This window comes from Gorilla gorilla, chromosome 16, assembly GCF_029281585.2.
Source record: "Gorilla gorilla gorilla isolate KB3781 chromosome 16, NHGRI_mGorGor1-v2.1_pri, whole genome shotgun sequence".
NCBI lineage: Eukaryota > Metazoa > Chordata > Mammalia > Primates > Hominidae > Gorilla > Gorilla gorilla.
Window position 1 is genome coordinate 65514557 of NC_073240.2, and position 22577 is coordinate 65537133.

At 53.2% G+C, this 22577-nt stretch overlaps 1 protein-coding gene across 2 annotated transcripts in view; it reads right to left on the reverse strand.

Annotated features, from left to right (window-relative positions):
* Window positions 1-19879, reverse strand: part of RBPMS2 (RNA binding protein, mRNA processing factor 2) — a 35622-nt gene extending 15743 nt beyond the window's left edge. Inside the window, exon 1 of one of the 2 annotated variants that reach the window (XM_055362565.2) lies at window positions 19482-19879. In XM_055362565.2, the coding sequence (XP_055218540.1) occupies window positions 19482-19568 (87 nt within the window). In that variant the 5' untranslated portion in view covers window positions 19569-19879. The remainder of the gene's footprint in view (window positions 1-19481) is intronic. The other variant, XM_031002488.3, reaches the window with a different exon arrangement.
* Window positions 19880-22577: the final 2698 nt, after the last annotated feature.

Genomic DNA, 22577 nt, shown 5'->3' on the forward strand with positions numbered 1-22577 from the left:
AGGATGACAGCCACACCAGAGTGAGGAGGGCAGAAAAAGAGGAAACTGGCAAACCAGGAGCAGGGGAAGCGTGGGCTCCGCAGCCTGACCAGCCACATGCAGGGAGGAACAAGAGGTTCCAAAGCCGCCCAACACCTGCTTCCATCAAGCCCGCCCAGCCCACCCACTCCAGGGCCCTGACAAGCATCCACAAGCCTGCCTGCACTGCCCCCTCGGCTCACCCCTTCCTCACTCCTTAACTAAAGGTATCCAGCCTTCAGGTCTTTCCGGAGTCCTCAACTACCCTTTCCTTCCTCTGAAGCCCCACAGTGGCCGTTAGGACCCCTTGCCTTATAGTTCCCAGCAGTCTGAGGTACCCCTCACCTTGACTACAGAAAGCCCTAGAGACAGGAACCAAGCCTCAAAACATTTCCATCTCCCAATGTCCCTAGAGTCAGGTCTAAGCACTGGAGACCTCCCTCATCTCTACACACCTCAGTCCCTGCAGAGAAGAAACTCACAGCCAGAGACCAGATGTGATCCAGCATGGCAGAACAATACCATAAATGGCAGAGAGGGCCGGGCATGGTGGCTCACACCTGTAATCCCAGCACTTTGGGAGGCCAAGGAGGGTGGATCACTTGCGGTCAGGAGCTCGAGACCAGCCTGGCCAACATGATGAAACCCCGTCTCTACTAAAGATACAAAGTTAGCTGGGTGTGGTGGTGCACACCTGTAGTCCCAGCTACTTGGCAGGCTGAGGCACGAGAATCCCCTGAACCCCGGAGGTGGAGGTTGCAGTGAGCCGAGATCATGCCATTGCACTCCAGCCTGGGCAGGAAAGCAAGACCCTGTCTCAAAAAAAAAAAAAAAAAAAAAAAGGCAAAGAGAACAGGCCTTAGTTACACTGGAGTTTGCTTCCTAGCTTCATGCTTGGCCTGAGGAAGCCACTTCATCTTTCCGAATCTCAGTTTCTTATTTTTATTTATTTTTCATTTCTTTTTTTTTTTTTTTGATGGAGTCTCGCTCTGTTGCCCAGGCTGGAGTGCAGTGGCACAAACTCTGCTCACTGCAACCCTGTCCTCTGGGTTCAAATGATTCTCCTGCCTCAGCCTCCCAAGTAGCTGGGATTACAGGCACCTGCCACCACGCCCAGCTGTTTTTTTTTTCAGTAGAGACAGGGTTTCACCACGTTGGCCAGGCTGGTGTCCTCACCTCAAGGAGTTCCTTGAGGTCAGGAATTCCTGACCTCAAGTGATCCGCCCGCCTTGGCCTCCCAAATTACTGGCATTATAAGTGCGAGCCACCATGCCTGGCCTCATTTTTTTTTTTTTTTTTTTTTTTGGAAATGGAGTCTTGATCTGTCTCCCAGGCTAGAGTGCAGTGGCGCTATCATAGCTCACTGCAGCATCAAACTCCTAGGCTCAAGAGATCTTCCTGCCTCAGCCTCCAGAGTATCTGGGACTATAAGTGTGCACCACAATGCCTGGCTAGCTTTTCCATTTTTGTAGAGATGAGGTCTCACTATGTTGCCTGGGCTGGTTTTGAACTCCTGGGCTCAGAGAATCCTTCTGCCCTGGCCTCCCCAAAGTGGTGGGATTACAGGTATGAGCCACCATGCCTGGCCTCAGTTTCTTCATCTTCACAACACAAACACCATCTACCTCCAAGACTAAGAGCTCACCTTACTCTCCCCATTACTTGTGAGAGCAATAAAATGCTGGCTTCATTTAGGGCTCCTGCATTTACCTGCACAAGGACCTCCCTCATCAGGTGCCATGAGCCACTTATTAAGGTTGTCTACTGAAGCTGGTAATGTGGGTGAGATGTCCTAAGGTGGTCACTAAATTCTTTAGTTTTTCTTCTCTCCAGAGGAAGTAATGCCCAAAATAGAAGACACCACAGAGATCAGCTAGTTCAACCCCTTCATTTTATAGATGGGGAAACTGAAGCCAAGAACAGGGTAACAAGGCAAGCTGATGGCACAGCCAGGATCTTTCAGCAACGGCAGGAACAGAGACATGCAGTTACTTCTCCAAGGTCCAGCCAACTAGTCTTGTGTCTCAGGCCAGTACAGGGGACCACTGTGGTACCTACGTCAGGGTAACAGGGGAAACATTCAGGAACAGGCTGGATGCTCCAACCTGGGCAATATAGCAAGGCCCTATCCCCCCCACAAAAAATCAGCCAGGCGTGGTGGAAGGCACCTGAAGTCTGAGCAACTCGGGAGGCTGAGGTGGAAGCATCGCTTGAGCCCAGGAATTCAAGGCTGCAGTGAGTCATGATTGCACCACTTGAATTCCAGCCTGGGCAACAGAGCAAAAAAAAATAAAAGGTTAGATGCAGACAAGGATTTAGGCACCGACAACTAGTTGATGACAAGAAGGAAAGTTCAACCAAATAACTCATGTCCTGCCTATTCCATGGGTTTACTACAAGAATTCAGCACATACACAAAACGTTTTAAAGCATTTAAAGAGTGCACAGGGGTGGTTCTCACAATCTCAGGCTGCTGGAAGGCACCAAACGCATTCACTTGGGCCCTTTTCCATACTCTCATCCCTTCTGCAGAAGCATCCAGCAACCCAAGGGTTCCTGTCCCAAAATGTGAAGAGCAACCACAGCCCTTCCAAAAAAGTCACCCTTATGGCAAGTAAGAGCAGAAATGCTGGGAGCACAGTCAGGTCCTCAGCACAGCTGGAAGGTATACCTGTAGTCACATGGAGCAGGTATGGGGGAGACCGGGGGAACGGATGGAGGATGATTCTGAGAACTCAGTCAAAGATAATTGTTGAGGAACAACCCTTCTGGTAGAACCTGCTGCAAGCACCAATATAGGCAAGGAACGTGGCCAGGGTTGTGTACCCATACAGAATACCAGACATGGCTGTGTGGCTCTCATGACCCCACAGGAGCAGACCCAGCCCTGCTGGAGGTCCCAGCCAGTGTCAGGCCTACCTAGGGGAACTGACCAACTTTTGGCACAACTGTCTCTGCCCAGCAAAGTTTTGGAGGCACCCAGAGCTGCTCTTTTCTGAGGCAAGTCTTGCCTCTAGAGTCACAGGGAGTGGGAGGGTGGGAGAGGGGTCCATGGACCCCACAGGCTATCACTTACTGGCACTTCCTGGAGTCCTCTAGGTCTTTGTTGCCAATTGTTTATAAGCCTGACTCCTTTGGGGAGAAGGGCCTGTGTGTTCTTGAGCTCTTTCCCTCCAGCCAGTGCTAGACCTAGAGTGCCTGGGAGCTACCTATTTTTATTTTTAATTAAAAATTAAACTTTTATTTTTATTTTTATTTTTATTTTTATTTTTTGAGATGGGGCGTCACTCTGTGGCCTGGGCTGGTCTCGAACTCTTGGGCTCAAGTGATCTTCCTGCCCCAGCCTCCCAAAGCACTGGAATTATAGGTGTGAGCCACCTCACCCATTCTGAGCCACCTCTTGACCTCTCCCCACCTCCCCGGGAGGCCCCTCAGTCTCACTCCCAGCTCCAGCATCGTAACTCAGCCCTGGGGTCCTGGGGAAGGGGAGCACAGCACCTGGGTGGCACAGGAAGTAGAGCCCCCCATCCTCAGCCTTGATTCTGGAGGCCCCTGGAATGGGGAATCCCCTCCTAGTACGAATAGATCTAGGAGGAGCTTTTGGACCATGCTGTCTAATCCCACCACGACGGAGGAGCCTGCCCAGGCTGCCCAGGTCACCCAGCCCTCTCTTTCAGGAAGGTGTGAGCTGCAAGCTGACATCCAAATGTTCTTCCTCCACAGCCCTCTCCAGCCTAGAGGTTAAGGGGTCATTTTTTAGAGAAGTAGGAAGAAGGGGCTCTGACAAACCCATTCCCATCTACGTGTCAGTGACGTTCTTCCTTCAGACAAACTGACATTTGTTTCAGGATCTTCAGAAAAGACCAAATTAAACAACCCTTCAGGAGCAAAGTATCAGGAGCACCCAAGACACCAGCACAAATCCAGGCTTGCGTGGAAAGGGACTTGGCCTGTCTTTCTTTTTTTAATTATTTTTTAATTTTTTTGAGACGGAGTCTTGCTGTCACCTAGGCTGGAGTGCAGTGGCACCATCTCAGCTCACTGCAACCTCTACTTCCCGTGTTCAAGCGATTCTCCTGCCTCAGCCTCCAGAGTAGCTATGACTACAGGAGCGCGCCACCATGCCCGGCTAATTTTTGTATTTTTAGTAGAGATGGGGTTCCGCCATGTTGGCCAGGATGGTCTTGAACTCCTGACCTCAAGTGATCTGCCCACCTTGGCCTCCCAAAGTTCTGGGATTACAGGCGTGAGCCACCGCGCCAGGCCTACTCGGCCTGTGTCTATCAGCTCAGGCAGACGTCTCTCTTGGCCCTGGACACTGCCATGGGCAGACCTGGCATTCAAGCTGCTGCCACAAAAGGCCAGTGCCCTAGACAGCAGATGCTTAGGGTCCCTCCTTCCAGGGCACACACAGGGCCCAGCTCACATGGAGGTCCTGCAGGAATAGGGAATGGGCTCATGGGGGAGAAGGAGGGGCCAAAGCAGCTGAGCAAAGCCTCCATGAAGAACAGGACTGGGACATGGGGTCGGCCAGGAGCCACGACCATGGGGACCCCACACTTGGTCAGAAGTGGCTGTGGCCTGGCCGCTCACCAGAAGCGTGTCTCCCTCTGCAAGGGGAAGGACAAGCCCGATGCTGAAGGATCCAACTCTAAACTTCTCAGATACTGTGACCATGAGGACAAGTTCCATAAGTGCTGGCTTTTATTAGTGATGGAAAAGGTAAACACTGCTTTCAAAAACAGTGGTAGGCTCAGGGATATTAAAGTCTCTTAAGCTTTAAGTTTGGAGGACAAATCCCGGCCTTAGAATAGCCACGAAAGGACCCCAGACTCCAGGAACCACCACCTAGAAAACAGATCCTTCTCCGGATCACCTGAGGTCAGGAGTTCTAGACCAGCCTGGCTAACATGGTGAAACCCCCTTTCCACTAAAAATACAAAAATCAGCCAGGCATGGTAGCGCACGCCTGTAATCCCAGCTACTCGGGAGGTTGAGGCAGGAGAAATCGCTTGAACCCAGGAGACGGAGGTTGCACTGAGCCGAGATCACGTCACTGCACTCCAGCTTGGGCAAAAAGAGTGAAACTCCATCTCGAAAAAAAAAAAAAGAAAGAAAGCAAATAGACCCTTCTCCACCAAGGATACTGAGGCAAGAAACCACTGGAACCACTCCCCACTCTTCCCTGCCCACAGACAACCCACCAACCTACCAGGAACAGTCACCCCTAGAGGCCAACTCTGGCCTTCTGTAAATTCCTGTCTCACAGGATTGGGACTTGGAGAAAAGACACCCCAGGAAAATCTCACTGCAGGCAATAGAAATATCCTAAAAAAAAAAAAAAAAAAAAAGACTTTTGCAGCAACCCTTTAGCATCTCTAAAAGTTAGAATTCAATCTGGAAAGGAAGAATTGTTTCAACTGTCCACTCACAATGTTCAAGTAACGAATGCACGTGCTTCAGCAGTCCCCTACCCACTGCTTCGAGCGAGCTCTCCTGGTGTCATCTGGATGGAAAACACTACTTTGGGAAGGGGGTGAGAAGAGGAGAGAAATCCAAAAAGGGAAAAACGAGCCTCTTATAAGCCCCTCCCACATCCTTCCCCAACTCCCAGCCCTCAGTAGCAACCCAAATACAGAACATCTGAGCTGGAAGAAACCTTATTTTTAGACGAGGAAACCAGGGCCTAGGGGTCGAGCGAGTTGCTCGCAGTTACCGAGCATGTCAGACACAGCCTGTTCCCAAGTGCCCAGCTCACAAGTCAATGCTCTTTTGCAGACCTTGATCTCACACCAACCCACTCAGACCCAGTGGGGCCAGCCCAAGGTACCCAGGAACAACTGGCCTTCGGCTTTTTTTTTTTTTTTTTGAGACAGGGTCTTACTCTGTTGCTCAGGCTGGAGTGCAGTGGCGCAAACATGGCTCACTGCAGCCTCCTGGACTCAAGTGATCCTCTTGCCTCCATCTCCTGAGTAACTGGGACCACAGGTGCACACCACAAAGCCCAGCTTTTTTTTTTTTTTTTTTTTTGAGACGGAGTCTCACTCTGTCGCCCAGGGTGCAATGCAATGGCATGATCTTGGCTCACTGCAACCTCCACCTCCACCTCCTGGGTTCAAGTGATTCTCCTGCCTCAGCCTCCCAAATAGCTGGGATTATAGGCACCCACCACCATGCCCAACTAATTTTTGTATTTTTAGTAGAGATGGGGTTCCACCATGTTGGCCAGGCTGGTCTCAAAAACTCCTGACCTCAAGTGATCCATCCGCCTCAGCCCCCCAAAGTGCTGGGATTACAAGCATGAGCCACTGTGCCCAGCCCCTGGCTAATTTTTTAATTTTGTGTAGAGGTGGGGTCTCACCATGTTGCGCAAGCTCATCTCGAATTCCTGGACTCAAGCCATCCTCCTGCAATCCCAAAGTGACTCACGCCTGGCCTGGTCTTCAGCTCATGAACAAAGAGGACAGACCCAGTACCTTGCAAAAGGTTGGGGTAGGTATGATGGTGGCGGTGGCAGGGGGGTGGGGGGTGGTCCCACTGGATGATGCCATGGTGAATCCTACACGGTTACAGGCCAACGACGAGACTGACTGACAGACTGTCAACTCCCCACAGCTGAGTGTGAGTGGCCTTGTGCCCCACTAGCTATAGGGAGGTTGGGGATGGGTGGCTGGAGCAGGGCCCAGCCATCCCTACCAGCCCAGACCACAGAGCGCACGAGCTGCAGCCTACATTTCTAAGTTTACGGCTTTCCTTTTATAAAGACACCGAGCATGTTTTCAGAATTTGCTGCCATCATCATCGCACCCAGATCTGATCCGGCTCCCCCAAGGGAAAGAGACCCCAGTGAGAACCAGGACACTGCACTCGGGGTCCAGCTCAGAAGATACCCACTGACGAGATTCCAAACAAAAGACACAGAACCTCGAAACAACGTCAGGAAGCCCAGGGTGAAGCCCCAGCCCTGTCACCAGCCATGGCAGGTGGCTTTGTGGCCTTCGCTTGTCAGCCTCAGCTACAGGAGAGTAGACTCGCCTCAGGTCCCGTCACACACTGACACTCTACGACACCAGGCGTTTTAAAGGGCAGCAGAATGCGACTGAGTCTCGGATAAGACTCAGCCACCGTCCTCCATCTGCTCAGAGCTTCAGTGACTCCTTCTGCACACAAGGTGGCAAAGAAGTGGTGTGAACAGAGAAGAGAAGGGGACAAGATGGAAGTCAGGGGCCAGCCAGCTCTGGGCCCTAGACCAACCTGGGCCTGGGAACTTGAGGGGGGGTCTCTGCAGAGCCAACGTTAGGGCTGCCGAACAGAAACGTCAGGGCAGTCATACCCTTGGTGTGGTCTTGGTCGCCGTAGTGGGTAGGGGGTGGGGGTGGGAGTATTTTGGGGGATTGGGTCCTGCCTGGGCCCCGCGCTTAGGCTTGGCACCAGCAGGTTGCTCTTACGCCTCCCATAGGAAAGAAGGCCCTCTGAGTATGGCCACTTGACGTGAGGTGGATGGAATGTGGCGACATGGCCTGCAGACCCAGGACTTATAAGGCTCTGAATAAGGACACAGGGGAAGACAGCAAGCAGCACACAGCCAGACAGTGGATGTGAACCTAGATCCACACACTCCACAACATGTTTCCCATGCTTCCTGCAAGGAGCTCTGGGGTGGCTCAGCTACCCAGGCAAGGACGATGCCCAGATCCCCTTGCAAGAAGCCCCCATCTAGAGGACACTTGGCCCCAGAGTTTACCAGTGTCACCACAGCCTCACCTAGTAAGGACAAGTCCCAGGTTCAGGTGGGATCTGGTGTTCTGCCTGCTCCTGCTATCCCTCTTGCCCCAAATCCCATGTTATCAGGGCCTGGCTATAAGGCCCCATCCTGGGCTGCACCTTGTAGTTTCATTCCTTTACACAAACCATCAGCATGCAAAGCTCATAGTCCTTTGAGCAACAGGTAGAACAGGTATGGGGTCCCCATTTTACAGATGCAGAAGTCAGTCCAGGGATCAAGTGCCTGGCTGGCCAGTGGCAGAGCTGAGGCTTAAGTCCAAGTTGCCTGAAAAGTTTGGGGCTCTTCCTCATAATGTGCAATGTGTCCTAGACTTCCAACGGTGTGTGTGTGTAGGGGTGGAGGGAATAGAGACTGGGGGGAACTAAGCCAGGGTGAAAAGTTATCTGAAAGGAGGGACAGGGCTGGGCAGGTATAAGAAGGCTTCAGACCTCATTCTCCAAGCCACTTCCAGCCCCAGGAAGAGAAGCCTTAATGTCGTGGGAACACACCTGGTCAAAGCCTGTTGTGTGCACTTGACCTACACCTCATTTAGGGAACTAGACCAAACAGAGAATGAGCTGTGCTTGCAAACTCTGTGTCAGGGCAGGCTGGCTGAAGCGTGCCTTCCATCAGGATCCAGACAGAGCCAGGGGCCAGGACTTGGCTTTCAGGGGCAAAGTTCACTGGGCACCCCGGCATGGAAGCCTCCCAGGCCCACCCACCTCCTGCAGCCTTCTTGGTGCTGTGTGGCCAGCTAACACAGATCTACTGCCTGCCTGTGTGCCTGGCAAGGGTTGCAGTTGCCGCCACTGCCATACAATACCCTACAGAAGGGACTAGATTCAAGGCATTGGGCTAGAGGACCCCTACACCCCTCACTGCCAGCTCCTAAATCAATACCTCCAACCCTTAAACCACATGATGCTATGCCGGCATGAACACACAGCCCCAAGCCCACCACACCTAGCCCATTACTTGACAGAGGCGAATGAAACCTGACAGGAGAGATGTTTCCTAACATGATGCTCCTGTCAGGAGGGGGTTTCTGTTCAGAGGTAGAAGCTGCTTCTGCAACCTGCATTCTGATTTGCAGCTCCCTGCCACAAACATAGTAGGACCCTCCATCCCAAGCTGTGCCCGGATGTATATGGCCACAACTGTACATCAAGAACAAGAGGCAGGGCGCGGTGGCTCACGCCTGTTATCCCAGCACTTTGAGAGGCTGAGGCGGGCGGATCACGAAGTCAGGAGATCGAGACCATCCTGGCTAACACGGTGAAACCCTGTCTCTACTAAAAAAGTAAAAAAAAATTAGCCGGGCGTGGTGGTGGGCGTCTGTAGTCCCAGCTACTCAGGAGGCCGAGGCAGGAGAATGGTGTGAACCCGGGAGGTGGAGCTGGCAATGAGCCGAGACCGCGCCACTGCACTCTAGCCTGGGTGACAACAGAGTGAGACTCCGTCTCAAAAAAAAAGAACAAGAACTGGCCAGGCACAGTGGCTCACGCCTGTAATCCCAGCACTTTGGGAGGCAGAGGCAGGCGGATCACGAGGTCAGGAGTTCGGGACCAGCCTGGCCAACATGGTGAAACCCCGTCTCTACTAAAAATACAAAAAAATTAGCTGGGCACGGTGGCGTGCGCCTGTAATCCCAGCACTTTGGGAGGCCAAGGCAGGAGGATCACGAGGTCAGGAGATCGAGACCATCCTAGCTAACACGGTGAAACCCCGTCTCTACTAAAAATACAAAAAAATTAGCTGGGCGTGGTGGCGGGCCCCTGTAGTCCCAGCTACTCAGGAGGCTGAGGCAGAAGAATGACGTGAACCCATGAGGCGGAAGTTGCAGTGAGCCGAGATTGCGCCACTGCACTCCAGCCTAGGCGACAGAGCGAGACTCTGTCTCAAAAAAAAAAAAAAAAAAAAAAAAAAAAAAAATTAGCCCAGCGTGTTGGTGTGCACCTGTAGTCCCAGCTACTCGGGAGGCTGAGGCAGGAGAATCCCTTGAACCCAGGAGGTGGAGGCTGTAGTGAGATGAGATCACGCCACTGCACTCCAGCCTGGCGACAGAGCAAGACTCCGTCTCAGAAAAAAAAAAAAAAAAAAAATTAGCCAGGCATGGTGGCGTGCACCAGTGGTCTCAGCTACTCAGGAGGCTGAAGCTGGGGGATTGCTTGAGCCCAGGAGCTCGAAGCTACAGTGAGCCGTAATCATGCCACTACACTCCAGCCTGGGCAACAAAACGAGATCCTGTGTCAGAATAAAAAAAAAAGGGGTGGGGGGGACCAGTCTGGGCAAAAACTGGAAGGTGCAGAGCCTTTTCATCAACAGTTCTTCAAAAATGGGCCAGGCACGGTGGCTCACACCTGTAATCTCAGCGCTCTGGGAGGCCGAGGTGGGCGGATTACAAGGTCAGGAGTTCGAGACCAGCCTGGCCAACATGGCGAAACCCTATCTCTACTAAAAATACAAAAAATTAGCCAGATCGCTTCTCTGCCTTTTGGCTAAGATCAAGTGTAAAAAATTAGCTGGGCACGGTGGAAGGCACCTGTAATCCCAGCTACTCGGGAGGCTGAAGCAGGAGAATTGCTTGAACCTGGGAGGCGGAGGTTGCAGTGAGCTAAGACTGAGCCACTGCACTCCAGCCTGGCAACAGAGCGAGACTGTCTCAAAAAAAAAAAAAAAATGGTCTCAGCTCCTATGCCAGTATCCTCTCCTAACTCCCCGCCCCTACCTGCACTAAAAGCGTAAGATAGTTGAGGAGGAGGAGGTTGGTTAACCACAGAGAAGGGCGAAGTACTCCAGACTTCTGCCATGGCCTGGTCCAAGTCAGGCTCTGCCCGTCCTCCCTGGAGGTTGGAGGTGGCCTTGATAGCTTGTGACAGTCAAGAGCCTCTGCTCAGTTGGCCGTGAGTTGACTGACAGCCAAGGCAGATGCGCCTAGGCAAACGCTCCCACCACACCCAGGCCCTGCTGCACTCCAGAGGCCTCCAACGCTGATACAGCCACCAGTGCACTCTTCAGGAAGGGAGGGCCCAACAATCCTGTCACCTGTCTAGTGTTGGCACGTATCAGAAGTAACCGTACTCTCTCCATCAAAGGGTGGAATATGGGAAGAAGCAGAATACAAGGAGGCTATGCCAGTGCCTGGACAGGCAGTGGACGGGTTCTGGCATATGAAGCCTCATAGGCTGCCCACAGTTCTGACTTAATGGTGGCTTTTTTTTTTTTTTTTTTTTTGAGACGGAGTCTCGCTCTGTATCCCAGGCTGGACTGCATGGCGCAATCTCAGCTCACTGCAAGCTCTGCCTCCCGGGTTCACGCCATTCTTCTGCCTCAACCTCCCTAGTAGCTGGGACTACAGGCGCCTGTCACCACACCCGGCTAATTTTTTTTTTGTATTTTTAGTAGAGACTGGGTTTCACTGTGTTAGCCAGGATGGTCTCGATCTCCTAACCTCGTGATCCACCTGCCTCAGCCTCCCAAAGTGCTGGGATTACAGGCCTGAGCCACTGTGCCTGGCCTGTTTTTGTTTTTTGAGACCAAGTCTCATTAAGTGGCCTCCGCCTCCCAAGTTTAAGCAATTCTCCTGCCTCGGCCTCCTGAGTAGCTGGGATTACAGGTGCTCACAGCCACACCCAGCTAATTTTTGTATTTTTAGTAGAGACGGGGTTTCACCACATTGCCCAGGGTGGTCTTGAACTCCTGGGCTCAAGTGATCCACCCACTTCAGTCTCCTAAAGTGCTGGAATTACAGGCATAAGCCACCGAGTTTTTTGGTTTTTTACTTTTTTTCTCTCTCTCTTTTTTTTTTGAGACAGGGACTGTCACTCTATCGTCCAGGCTCAAGTGCAGTGGTGGGATACTGGCTCACTGCAGCCTCGACTTCCCGGGCTCAAGCGATCCTCCTACCTCAGCCTCCTGACAGGCTGAGACTACAGGCGTGTGCCAACATGCCCAGCTAGGCAGCATCATTTCTGAAGTGTAGGGGACAGGTTCTGCCCCACTGCCTCATGGTTTGCCAGAGGCGTGTGGATCCTTCTGGGGCAGCCATGGGCAGAAGACAGAGGAAGTGACGTGACACCAGATGTCGCTGCTGCCCATAACCAATGCCAGAGCAGATCCAGAACCCAGCACTGTAGTTCAGTTCTGGGTAATCTTGGACCAGGAGCTCAGTACTCAGGGCAGGCAGGACTCACCCTGCCTCCAGCTCGCAGGATTGTCCTGAGGCCTCGTAGGATAAAAGGGTTCAGAGCATGAGAGCCAAGCAAAGGCTCAGCACCCACCAGCCATGGCTTCCTCTACTTACGGCGCTTGCCAGTCCCACCCTGGACATGGGGAGGAGGAAGCCAGCACGTCCCAGCCTTGAGTGGGATTTTTTTTTTTCTTTTGAGACAAGGTCTCGCTCTGTCACCCAGGCTGGAGTGCAGTGTGGCACGATCTCACTGCAACCCCTGCCTCCCAGGTTTAAGTCATTCTCCCACCTCAGCCTCCTGAGTAGCTGGGACTACAGGCATGCACCACCACACCCAGCTACTTTTTTGTTTTTGTAAGGACGGGGTTTAATCATGTTGCCCAGGCTGGTCTTGAACTCCCAGGCTCAAGTGATCCTCCTGCCTTGGCCTCCCAAAATGCAGGGGATTACAGGCATGAGCCAACATGCCTGGCTGGCCTCCTTGAGTGGGATTTAGAAACTGGTTCTCTCTGGGGCAGACTAAACAGGCTGCCCATATGTGGAAAAGGAAGGGATAAGGAGACACAAAAGAATGCCCCCCAGAATATCAGCCAAATGCCTCTTTAGAGCAAGAATTGTTTCTTTAGTTAAAATGCCCAAAGCAATGGGTAGTGGAGGAGTGTGTGAAAGTAGTCACGCCAGGTACAGGAAATAAGTAAGTGTGCCATTTGTAGAGAATTTAAAATAAAACTGCTTGGGCGTGGCAACTCACATCTGTAACCCCAGCAGTTTGGGAGGCAAGGCAAGACAATCGTTTGAGGCCACAAGTTCGAGAGCAGCCTGGGCAGCAAAGCAGACACTGTCTCTACAAAAAATTAGCCGAGGCCAGGTGCAGTGACTCACACCTATAACCCAGCACTTTAGGAGGCCAAGACAGACGGATCACCTAAGGTCAGGAGTTCGAGACCAGCCTGCCAACATGGTGAAACCTCATCTCTACTAAAAATACAAAACTTAGCCAGGTGTGGTAGCAGGTGCCTGTAACCCCAGCTACTCGGGAGGATGAGGCAGAAGAATCACTTGAACCCAAGAGGCAGAGATTGCAGTGAGCCGAGATTGCGCCACTGCACTCTAGCCTGGGCAACAAAGCAAGACTCTGTTTCGGGGAAAAAAAAAAAAAAAAGTTAGCCAGGCATGGTGCTGGTAGTCCTACCTACATGGGAGGCTGAGGTGGGAAGATCATTTGAGCCCAGGAGATCAAGGCTGCTGTGAGCTATGATCATGCCACTGCACTCCAGCCTGGGCAACAACAGAAACCCCGTCTATAAAAAAAAAGGAATTTAAGGCCGGGCGCTGTGGCTCATGTCTGTAATCCCAGCACTTTGGGAGGCCAAGATGGGCGGATCACCAGGTCAGGAGATTGAGAACATCCTGGCTAACACGATGAAACCCCGTCTCTACTAAAAATACAAAAAAATTAGCCGGGCATGGTGGCGGGCACCCGTAGCTCCAGCTACTTGGGAGGCTGAGGCAGGAGAATGGCGTGAACCCGGGGGGCGGAGCTTGCAGTGAGCAGAGATCATGCCACTGCACTCCAGCCTGGGCGACAGAGCAAGACTCTGTCTCAAAAAAAAAAAAAAAAAAAAGAATTTTAAAAATATGCAAGATGTGTAAGGATATAGATTTTTTAAAAAAGAATTTAGGTCAGGTGCAGTGGCTCACATCTGCAATCCCAGCACTTTGGGAGGCCAAGGCCTCCCAACATGGAGAAACCCCATCTCTACTAAAAATACAGAATTAGCTCGGCGTGGTAGCACATGCCTATAATCCCCCTACTTGGGAGGCTGAGGCAGAAGAATTGCTTGAACCCAGGAGGTAGAGCTTGCAGTGAGCCGAGATCGCGCCACTGCACTCCAGCCTGGGCAACAAGAGCGAAACTCCGTCTCAAAAATAAATAAATAAAAATAAAATAAAACTGGCTTGGTTTGTTTATTATCTTCGTGCAATGGCAACTCTAAATCATATCTGTGATAAAAGGCCCCTCCTGGCAGGGGCTGACAGCTCCCATCACCCATCTTGGGATGCCACCAGCTCAAAGGAAACTAGTCCGGAGTCAGTCTCTGGGCTTCTGGTTGGCATCACCCAAAACTCAGCCATTAGAAATTTTAATTGCAGATACCCGGCTGGGCGCGGTGGCTCACGCCTGTAATCCCAGCACTTTGGGAGGCCGAGGCAGGAGGATCAGGAGGTCAAGAGTTTGAGACCAGCCTGACCAACATAGTGAAACCCCATCTCTACTAAAAATATAAAAATTAGCTGGGCGTAGTGGTGCGCGCCTGTAATCCCAGCTACTTGGGAGGCTGAGGCAAGATAATCGCTTGAACCTGGGAGGCAGAGGTTGCAGTGAGCCAAGATCATACCACTGCATTCCAGCCTGGGTGACATGGCGAGACTCCGTCTCAAAAAAAAGAAAAAAAAAAGAAAATTGCAGATACCTTTCTCCCCCTGCCTTCCAGTCTCACCAAAAACCCTAATATAAAACACAATAGCAGTATACTGTGTGGTTAAGAGCAAACTCTGGGTTCAAATCCCAACCTCCCCACTTAATAGCTACATGAAAGTTATTTAACCTCTCTGTGCCTCACTTTCCTCATTTATGAAATGGTGATAATAATGTAAGTACTTCATAATGCTCTTACAAAGATTAAGAGTTAAAATGGTGCAGTACATATAACAATGCCTGGCATAAATACAACATACAGGTTCATTATTATTAGTACAGCCTCTCCCTTAGATTACTTAGGCAGAGGGGACACATCCACAATAACTCCCAGTGAGGAGGGGAACCTGACCTCCTACAGCTATATGCCTGGCAGGGCTTCTAGGTGAGTGCCCAGAAACAGAGAAGCCTCGCTTCCCTCATATTCAAAAAAAGCCTGCAGACCAAGATGTCCCAGATGCTTTCAAATGCTATTGACGTTAAAGAAAAGGGAGGTGCCCAAATAGCACACTGGATCCAGGAATTACCTCGCACTCATCTAGAGTGCCTTATCCCCCACCTCCCACAACCCCCTCCCCGTTCCATCCACACAAGTCTAAGCACCTGTTCACCCGCATCTCAGGGAGGGCTGACCTCAAGCCACCCAGTGGTCCCAGGGCTCTGGCTGCTTCCTGACACCCCTCTGAGGACACATGATGGGCTCTAGGATACCAGACCTGCAAGCAGCAGCCCTGTCCCAGTCACACTGGGATGAGGTGGGAGGGCAGGGAAGGGCAAAGCCCCTCAGGTCAAACTGTAGCCCCCTTAGCTGCCATTAACCCCTGCCTTTCCATAGCTTACCATTAAGCTGGCAAAAACTTTTTTAACTCTTAAGAAACTTATATCCTCCCTCAACCCAATAGTATAAATACCACTCTCCCCCTTCCAGGGGTGCCCCCCCAGTTAAAAATTACTTTAACGATCTCCAAACTCTTCAAGTTGTATACACTAAATATACAGCTTTATATATGCCAATCATACCTCAAAAAAGTGGTTTTTAAAAATTACTATAACTTAGTATCACCTCGTACCGTTAGCTGTCCCTCGATATCTGAGGCGGATCGGTTCCAGGGTTCCACCTTGGATATCAACATCTCCAGATGTTCAAGTCTCTTATATAAAATTTGTATATAACCTATGCACAGGCCGGGCGCGGTGGCTCACGTCTGTAATCTCAGCACTTTGGGAGGCCGAGCTGGGTGGACCACTTGAGGTCAGGAGTTCAAGACCAGCCTGGCCAACATGGTGAAACCCCGTCTCTACTAAAAATACAAAAATTAGCCAGGCATGGTGGCGTGCACCTGCCATCCTGGAGGCTGAGGCAGGAGAATCACTTGAACCTGGGAGAAGGTCGTAGTGAGCCGAGATTGTGCCACTGCACCCCAATCTGGGCAACAGAGACTGTCTCAAAAACAAAACAAGGCTGGGCGCCGTGGCTCACGCCTGTAATCCCAGCACTTTGGGAGACTGAGGTGGGCAGGTCACCTGAGGACAGGAGTTCAAGACCAGCCTGGCCAACACGGTGAAATCCTGTCTCTACTAAAAAACAAAAATTAGCCAGGTATGGTGGCGGGCGCCTGTAATCCCAGCTACTCAGGAGGCTGAGGCAGGAGAATTGCTTGAACCTGGGAGGCAGAGGTTGCAGTGAGCTGAGATCGTGCCACTGCACTCCAGCCTGGGTGACAAGAGTGAAACTCCCCTTCAAAAAAATAAAAAAATAACCTATGCACATTTTCTGGATACTTTAACTCATCTCTAGATTATTCACAATACCTAATACAATGTGAATGCTATGTAAATAGTTGTTATATTTATTTGTATTATTTTTTATTATTGTATTTTTTATCTACAACTGGATTCATGGATAGGGAACCCATAGAAATGGAAGGCCAACAGCAACTGTATTATGAAAGCAAGGTCTCCACTTTCAAAATAGAAATCACATTTACCCCTCTTCAGAGACATGGTAATTACCCAGTTATCCCTTGAGAATCACTAAGACAGGACGTTTAGGTCTGAAGTTTGGCAGCACTGATACAGCCTGCCCCGGGCAGGTTCATATACTGTATTACCTCATGTCGTCCCCAGCTCCAGTCAAGACTTACCTACAGGACAGCAGAACCTCTAGATTGGGAGGGACATTCAGCTCCTCCCCTTAATTCCCTACTGCCCTCCTTAGCTTTCAAAGGGTATCAAAGCTTTGAATACATCTTCCCAAGTGGCGGAAAAATGCCAATTTTCCCGTAATACCACAGTCATTACTGCCCTAATTCCAAACTCTCATTATGGCTGCACTGCCTGATATTGCTGCAATATAGCAAACTCCAGGTAGTTACCCAAACAAGCCATGTGGTTACACAAACCTACCTCCTCACTTATACATGCGACTCCCTCCTCTTGGAATGCCTTTTCCACCCCCACAGGTCTAACCTCGCTCCTCCTACTCACCCACATCTCAGGGAAGGCTGACCTCTAATCTCTCAGGAGCACCATGGTACCATGTGCTGATATGCCTTTATTTTATCTATCATTGCATTTCACCTACCACCACTTCCTGGCAAGTCCTTCCGACCTCCTAGGCTGAGAATTTTCATTTGTATCCTTAACCCCTGGGTCCAGAAAGAAAACTTAATGCGTATGACATGGATAAAGCCTACAGGTAAGGTAGTCAAGCAGGCAGAGTCAAGGCTATCCAAAGCAGTTCAGGACAAGCAACCTCACTGATAACTCCCAGAACCATGAAAAATACACTCCCTTCGCCAGTGACCCAGCGCCTTTAGGAATTGAGGTCTTATGGTGTGCAGCAGCATTCCTTGGTTTTCTGGGCTTGCTCTCGCTAGTCTCCAAGAGTTGACTGGGAAGAAGCCACCTGTGTCAGCCATGGGAGTAAACCACTGCTAACGCTGATTCTCCAGATGGTTGCTCTTAGGGGCTGCAGAACTGACTGCCTAGGGAGCATCTAAACTACAGGAAGGATTCCAGTTCCAGCCTACACCACCAATCCAAGATGGAGCCACCAGCACAGGGGCTCATGGCCCACTATTCAGAAGACTAGGCCAGGGCTTGGGGAATAACCCTCTCCCTTACCAGACCAGACAGACACTGGGCTCCAGGAGACCCTCAGAACCCTTCGTTCTGGACCTCTGCTAAACGCGAGCCCACCATGCCCTTTTCCAAGTGCACTGATTTGGAACCACCATAGGGCCGCAGGCCATCTCAACTCCCAAGGAGGAATAGTAGGGATTCCACTTTTTGAGAATCCTGCCCTCTTTCCCAGAAAAGGTACTTAGAAAGGAGTGGCTAAAACCTCAAATGCTTTTTTCAAGACTTAGAATGGCCACATGGGTCACCCTTCTCACCCAACAGCAGTGGGTCTGAGAGTTTGCCCAGTAACAGCCTCTTGGGCAGTGTGAAGTCCCCACTGAAGTAGACCCTTTAGCAGAAGTGGGATTCTGGGTCCCCATCCAGCTTTATAGGAGACATGCTCTCCCCCAGTTTCAGCCCACAGCAGGGGGACAAGCAGAGACTCCAAGTACGCTAGCAACCCTGTCACCCTCCCCAACTGTCAAGGGAGATTCTAACAGCCAGGTAGAGTCAGGATGGGGGCAAGATCCCCAAAGCCAAGGGCCTTTTGGCATCAAGGTACAAGGAGGGCAAGGCCTCTGGAGCCCAAACAAATCCACCACACTCAAGTCATTAGTGGACAGATGTCACAGTTGTATATTCTTCCCTTCCCCTTCCGCCAAAAAGTGGAGATCCAAACCTAGATTCTCATCGACTGGGGCTGGCTGAAGGTCTCTGAATAAGCCGAGTGGGAGCTGGCGGCGCTGAGCCCAGCCCAGCCCAGCCGAGGGCCACCGGCGCCATTCTGCACCAAACCCCCAGCACAAGGGGAGGAGGCAACACCAGTCCACACCAGGGGCTCTGCGGTTTCTCCCCCAGGCCAAGGGGAAGGGCGCCCAAGGTGGATAACCGGCCCTTGGTTTCCTGGGCGAGAACATGCCAGGGCAGGGGCAGGAAGGGTCTCTTACCCCTAGAATGACGCAGCAGAGGCCAGAGGCCCTGCGAAGCCTGTCCCCTTCTACCCCAGTTCTTGTCTCCGCCAGCCTAGCTCCTCGTCCCTATTCACTGATATCTTTGAGGCTTTTATCCAGCACCCCACCCCGCACACACATCCTCCCTACCATCCATTAACCACCCAGCTGCTGGTGGTTCCACGGAGCCGCCTTACACTCCCTCCCTTTCGCACATGGTCGGTGGACGAGATGATTTCGCCCCTCCTGGCAGGATCCCACCCAGGCCAGCTTTGGGGTCCTGGCTTGGTTGCCAGGACAAACCCAGAGAGAGGAGAAGGACGAACTGAGTGTCTTTAGTCATCTTCCAAACTAATTAAATTGTGGGCTCACCTCCGCCAAAGCCCAGGTTCTGGGGCTGTGAAGAAAGCCCGCCCACCCCCATGACAACAGCTCGCATGAACCGAGGAGCCGGCCGGCCGGCCGGCCCAGGCCTCCAAGGTCACGGGGAGGGGGTCAGGGTGGAAAAGGCAGTGGAGTGAGGGTGCCGCCCTCGGGCCGTGCTAATCCCGCTCCGCTCCGTGCCGCCGAGGCGCGGTCCTGGCCACGCAGGAGGTGCGCCTCGGAGGAGGGCGGCGAGCGGCTACGGGGTGGGGAGCAAGGGGCGCGCAGGCGGCAGGCGTGGAACGGACGCGGCGCATCTCGCCCACCGCGGGACGCCCGGACGGCGGCCGGCGCGCGCGGCCCGCCTCGAGCCCGAGAGGGCGGGGAGACAATGCCTGTCCGGCGGGGCAGTCCAGGCCGCACGCTCCCGCCCGCGGACACGGGCCGCTCCTACGCGGGCGAAAGGGCAGCGGCGGGAAGGCGCCGGGAGCGATGGCCACCCCGGCCCCGCGAGGCGCGGCAGGCCCCGCTCGCCCTCTCCCGCGCCCGCCTGGCGTGCGCTTCACCCGGTAAGTCCCGGGGCCACAGACCCACCTCCTCCTCCAGGGCGCCGCCGGAGCCCGCGCCGGAGCCGGTGCCGGTGCTGCTGCCGTGCTCGCCGTCCGGCTTCAGGTTGCTCATGGTGCGGGGGAGGGGGCGGCGGGAAGGAACGCGAGGGCGAGCGCGGCGCCGACCCCGCGGGAAGTGGGAAAGGGCGCGGGGAGCGGTGCGCTCGCGGGTGCGGAGCGGGTGGCGGGGGACCCACGGGGCAGTGAGAGGGGCAGCCTCCGCGTCGGGCCAGGGTCACATCAAGTTTGGCGGGTGCGGAAGGTGGGGAGAGGGTGCGGCGGGGGAGGCAGTGGGAGCCTGAGCGGCCGCCGCCTCCGCCTTTTCACTGCGACCGGCGAGTGCGCCCACGGCGGCGGCAGCGGCGGCGGCGGGGGGCGGGCGCCGGGGGAGGGGGCGGGCGCCGGGCGGCGGCGGGGGCGGGGGCCGGAACCGGCCTCAGCTGGGGCCCGGCCAGCCCCCTCCCCCGCCCGCCGCGCGGTCTCCGGGGGAACGCGCAGCCAATCCCCACCGCCCACCGCGGGCTCGCCCCGGCCCCGGCCGCGGGGCGCCGGCCTCCGGCCGGGCCTTTCCCCTCTCTCTCGCCTGGGTCAGCGCTCTCCCTCTCTCCTCTTCCCCCGCTCCCTTCTCCACGGCAAGTTTTTAAACTTTGATGAACTCGCCCGGCGAACTTTCTTAAAGGGGCCGCGCGCCCCAGCCCGCGGGAGGTGGAGCCCAGTGCCCCGCACCCAGCGCCCCGGTCCCTGGGCGGCCCTGCCCGGGCGGCCTCACGCTTAGGGCACCCGCAGCGAGGTTTCCGGGCCGTCGACTCCCTTTGTATCTTGATCTAGGGTTTTGGGGTGCCCGACGCACTCATTCTGCCCTTAAATCCAGTCGCCCAGACCTCAGCTCCGGGGGACCGGGTTCTAGGGGTGATGGCCGGGGGGAGGGGGTTGGGAGACACCTGAGCTTTGGCCCGGGCTGGGCGCTGTTTTCCTGAGTGACCTTGAGGAAATCACTTCCCCTCTCTGGCCTCAGGCTCCCAGCCCAGAGGGTGGGACTTAGGATCTCAAACTCCCTTCCCACTCCCAGTCACTATCTGAATAGGACTTAGGTGGGGATTCGAGTGTTGGGACCCTAATGGTCATTAGCGAGGGCTGCCTCGAATGACCAAGAAGGTTCTGTTGCCCACCTTGCCCTCAACACGCCTGGCTTTCGGGTCTTCTCGCTCCTCCCCCGACCTCAGTGCCCCTCACACCTTTCCCTGCCTCCTATTCTGAGCCCGAAGGCTGGGGGAGGTGGGGGAGGTCGACGTGACTCCCCCCGCACCCCCGCGCAGGTCAGTAGGGCGCGGCCTCTGGGTCGGTTTTCTCTTCTATTTGAAAACCCAGCCGATGGGAGCCGGCCCTGCTGCCACAGTAGAAACCCGCACCCACCTCGGGGAGCGCTGGAAGCGCTGCAGCCTGAATCCGGCAGAGCCGCGGGAGAACTGGGTCCCTCCTCAGTGCCCCTTCTCCTGGACGGGGTGGAGGTTGCGGTGACCCGAGATCTTGCCATTGCACTCCAGCCAGGGCAACAAGAGCGAAACTCCGTCTCAAAAAAAAAAAAAGAAAAGAAAAGAAAAAAGAAAAGCTGGATTTGCAGTCACGGACTGGTTAGGATCCCAGACCGTGGACAAGTGCCTGAGCCCCCAGAACCTCTGTGTGTCGACCTCCTGAATTAGGTAGGACTAGCACCACAGGATCACTGTGCTGTGGTTTAGTCTTCCCAGTAAATTATAATCTCCATCCTGACCTGCCATCTCACAGATAAATTGAGGCCTGGAGATGGGCAATGTCTTTCCAATGATATACTCATTCCTTTAGTAAATAATTATTGAGCACCTACTGTGGGCTGGGGACCATTTTCTGCTGGTGGCAAGGCCAGGAGCACCCTGGTTTCCCATCAGCCCTGTTGCCAACACTTGGCTCAGGCCCTATGAAGGGGGAGCTGCTGCCTGTAGGAGCCAGACCTTTACCCAGAGTTTTCAAGATGCCTCCAGCCTCAGGCATCTCCAGGTAGAACCAACCTTGGGAATCCTTGGGAATCCTCAGATACTCCTACCATCCTCCACAGGCCTCAGTCCAATCTGGCTGTGGGCTTGATCACCACCCCCTCCCCTAGAATAGGTCTTCCTATCAGGTTTGTCTCTAACTTTGGCCCAGGAATACTCTTCCTCTTCCCCTTCCTCCCCCGCTCCCCCTAATCAATCCAAATCTTCCCTTCCCTCAAGATCCTGCCTTTCCCATGCTTTTTCCAGGAGAAGGAGCCTGGCCAGATTTCTGAACTCAGCCATTATATGGTTAATTTGAATTTTTCAAAGAAGAAGAGCCTCTCATCTTGTAATTCTGGTCACCCTTCTTCTCCATTCTGGTCTCTGTTTTCTCCATAGATGGGAGAGCTAAGGCCCAAAAAGGTGACAAATGACACAGGGGCCACAACTGACCCCCATCACTACATTTCTTTTCTTTTTTCATTTTTTTTTTTTTTGTTTTGGGGGCCTTTTTGAGATGCAGTCTTGCTCTGTTGCCAGACTGGAGTGCAGTGATGCGATCTCGGCTCACTGCAACCTCCACCTCCCAGTTTCAAGCTATTCTGCCTCAGCCTCCTGAGTAGCTGGGACTACAGGAACGCACCACCACCCCCAGCTAACTTTTGTATTTTTAGTAGAGACGGTTTCCCCATGTTGGTGAGGATGATCTTGATCTCTTGACCTTGTAATCTGCCCCCATCGGCCTCCCAAAGTGCTGAGATTACAGGCGTGAGCCACCACGCCCGGCCTTCTTTTCTTTTTTTAGAAAAAAGATCTTGCTCTGTCACCCAAGCTGGAGTGCAGTGGCACAATCACAGCTCACTCCAGCCTTGAACTCCTGGGCTCAAGTGATCCTTCTACCTCAGCCTCCCAGGTAGCTGTGATTACAGGTGCAAAACCACGCCCAGCTAATTTTTTTTTTTTTTTTAAGAGACTGGCCTCTCATTATGTTGTCCCAAGCTGGTCTTGAACTCCTGGGCTCAAGTGATCCTCCCACCTTGGCCTCCCAAAGTGCTGGTATTATAGGCGTGAGC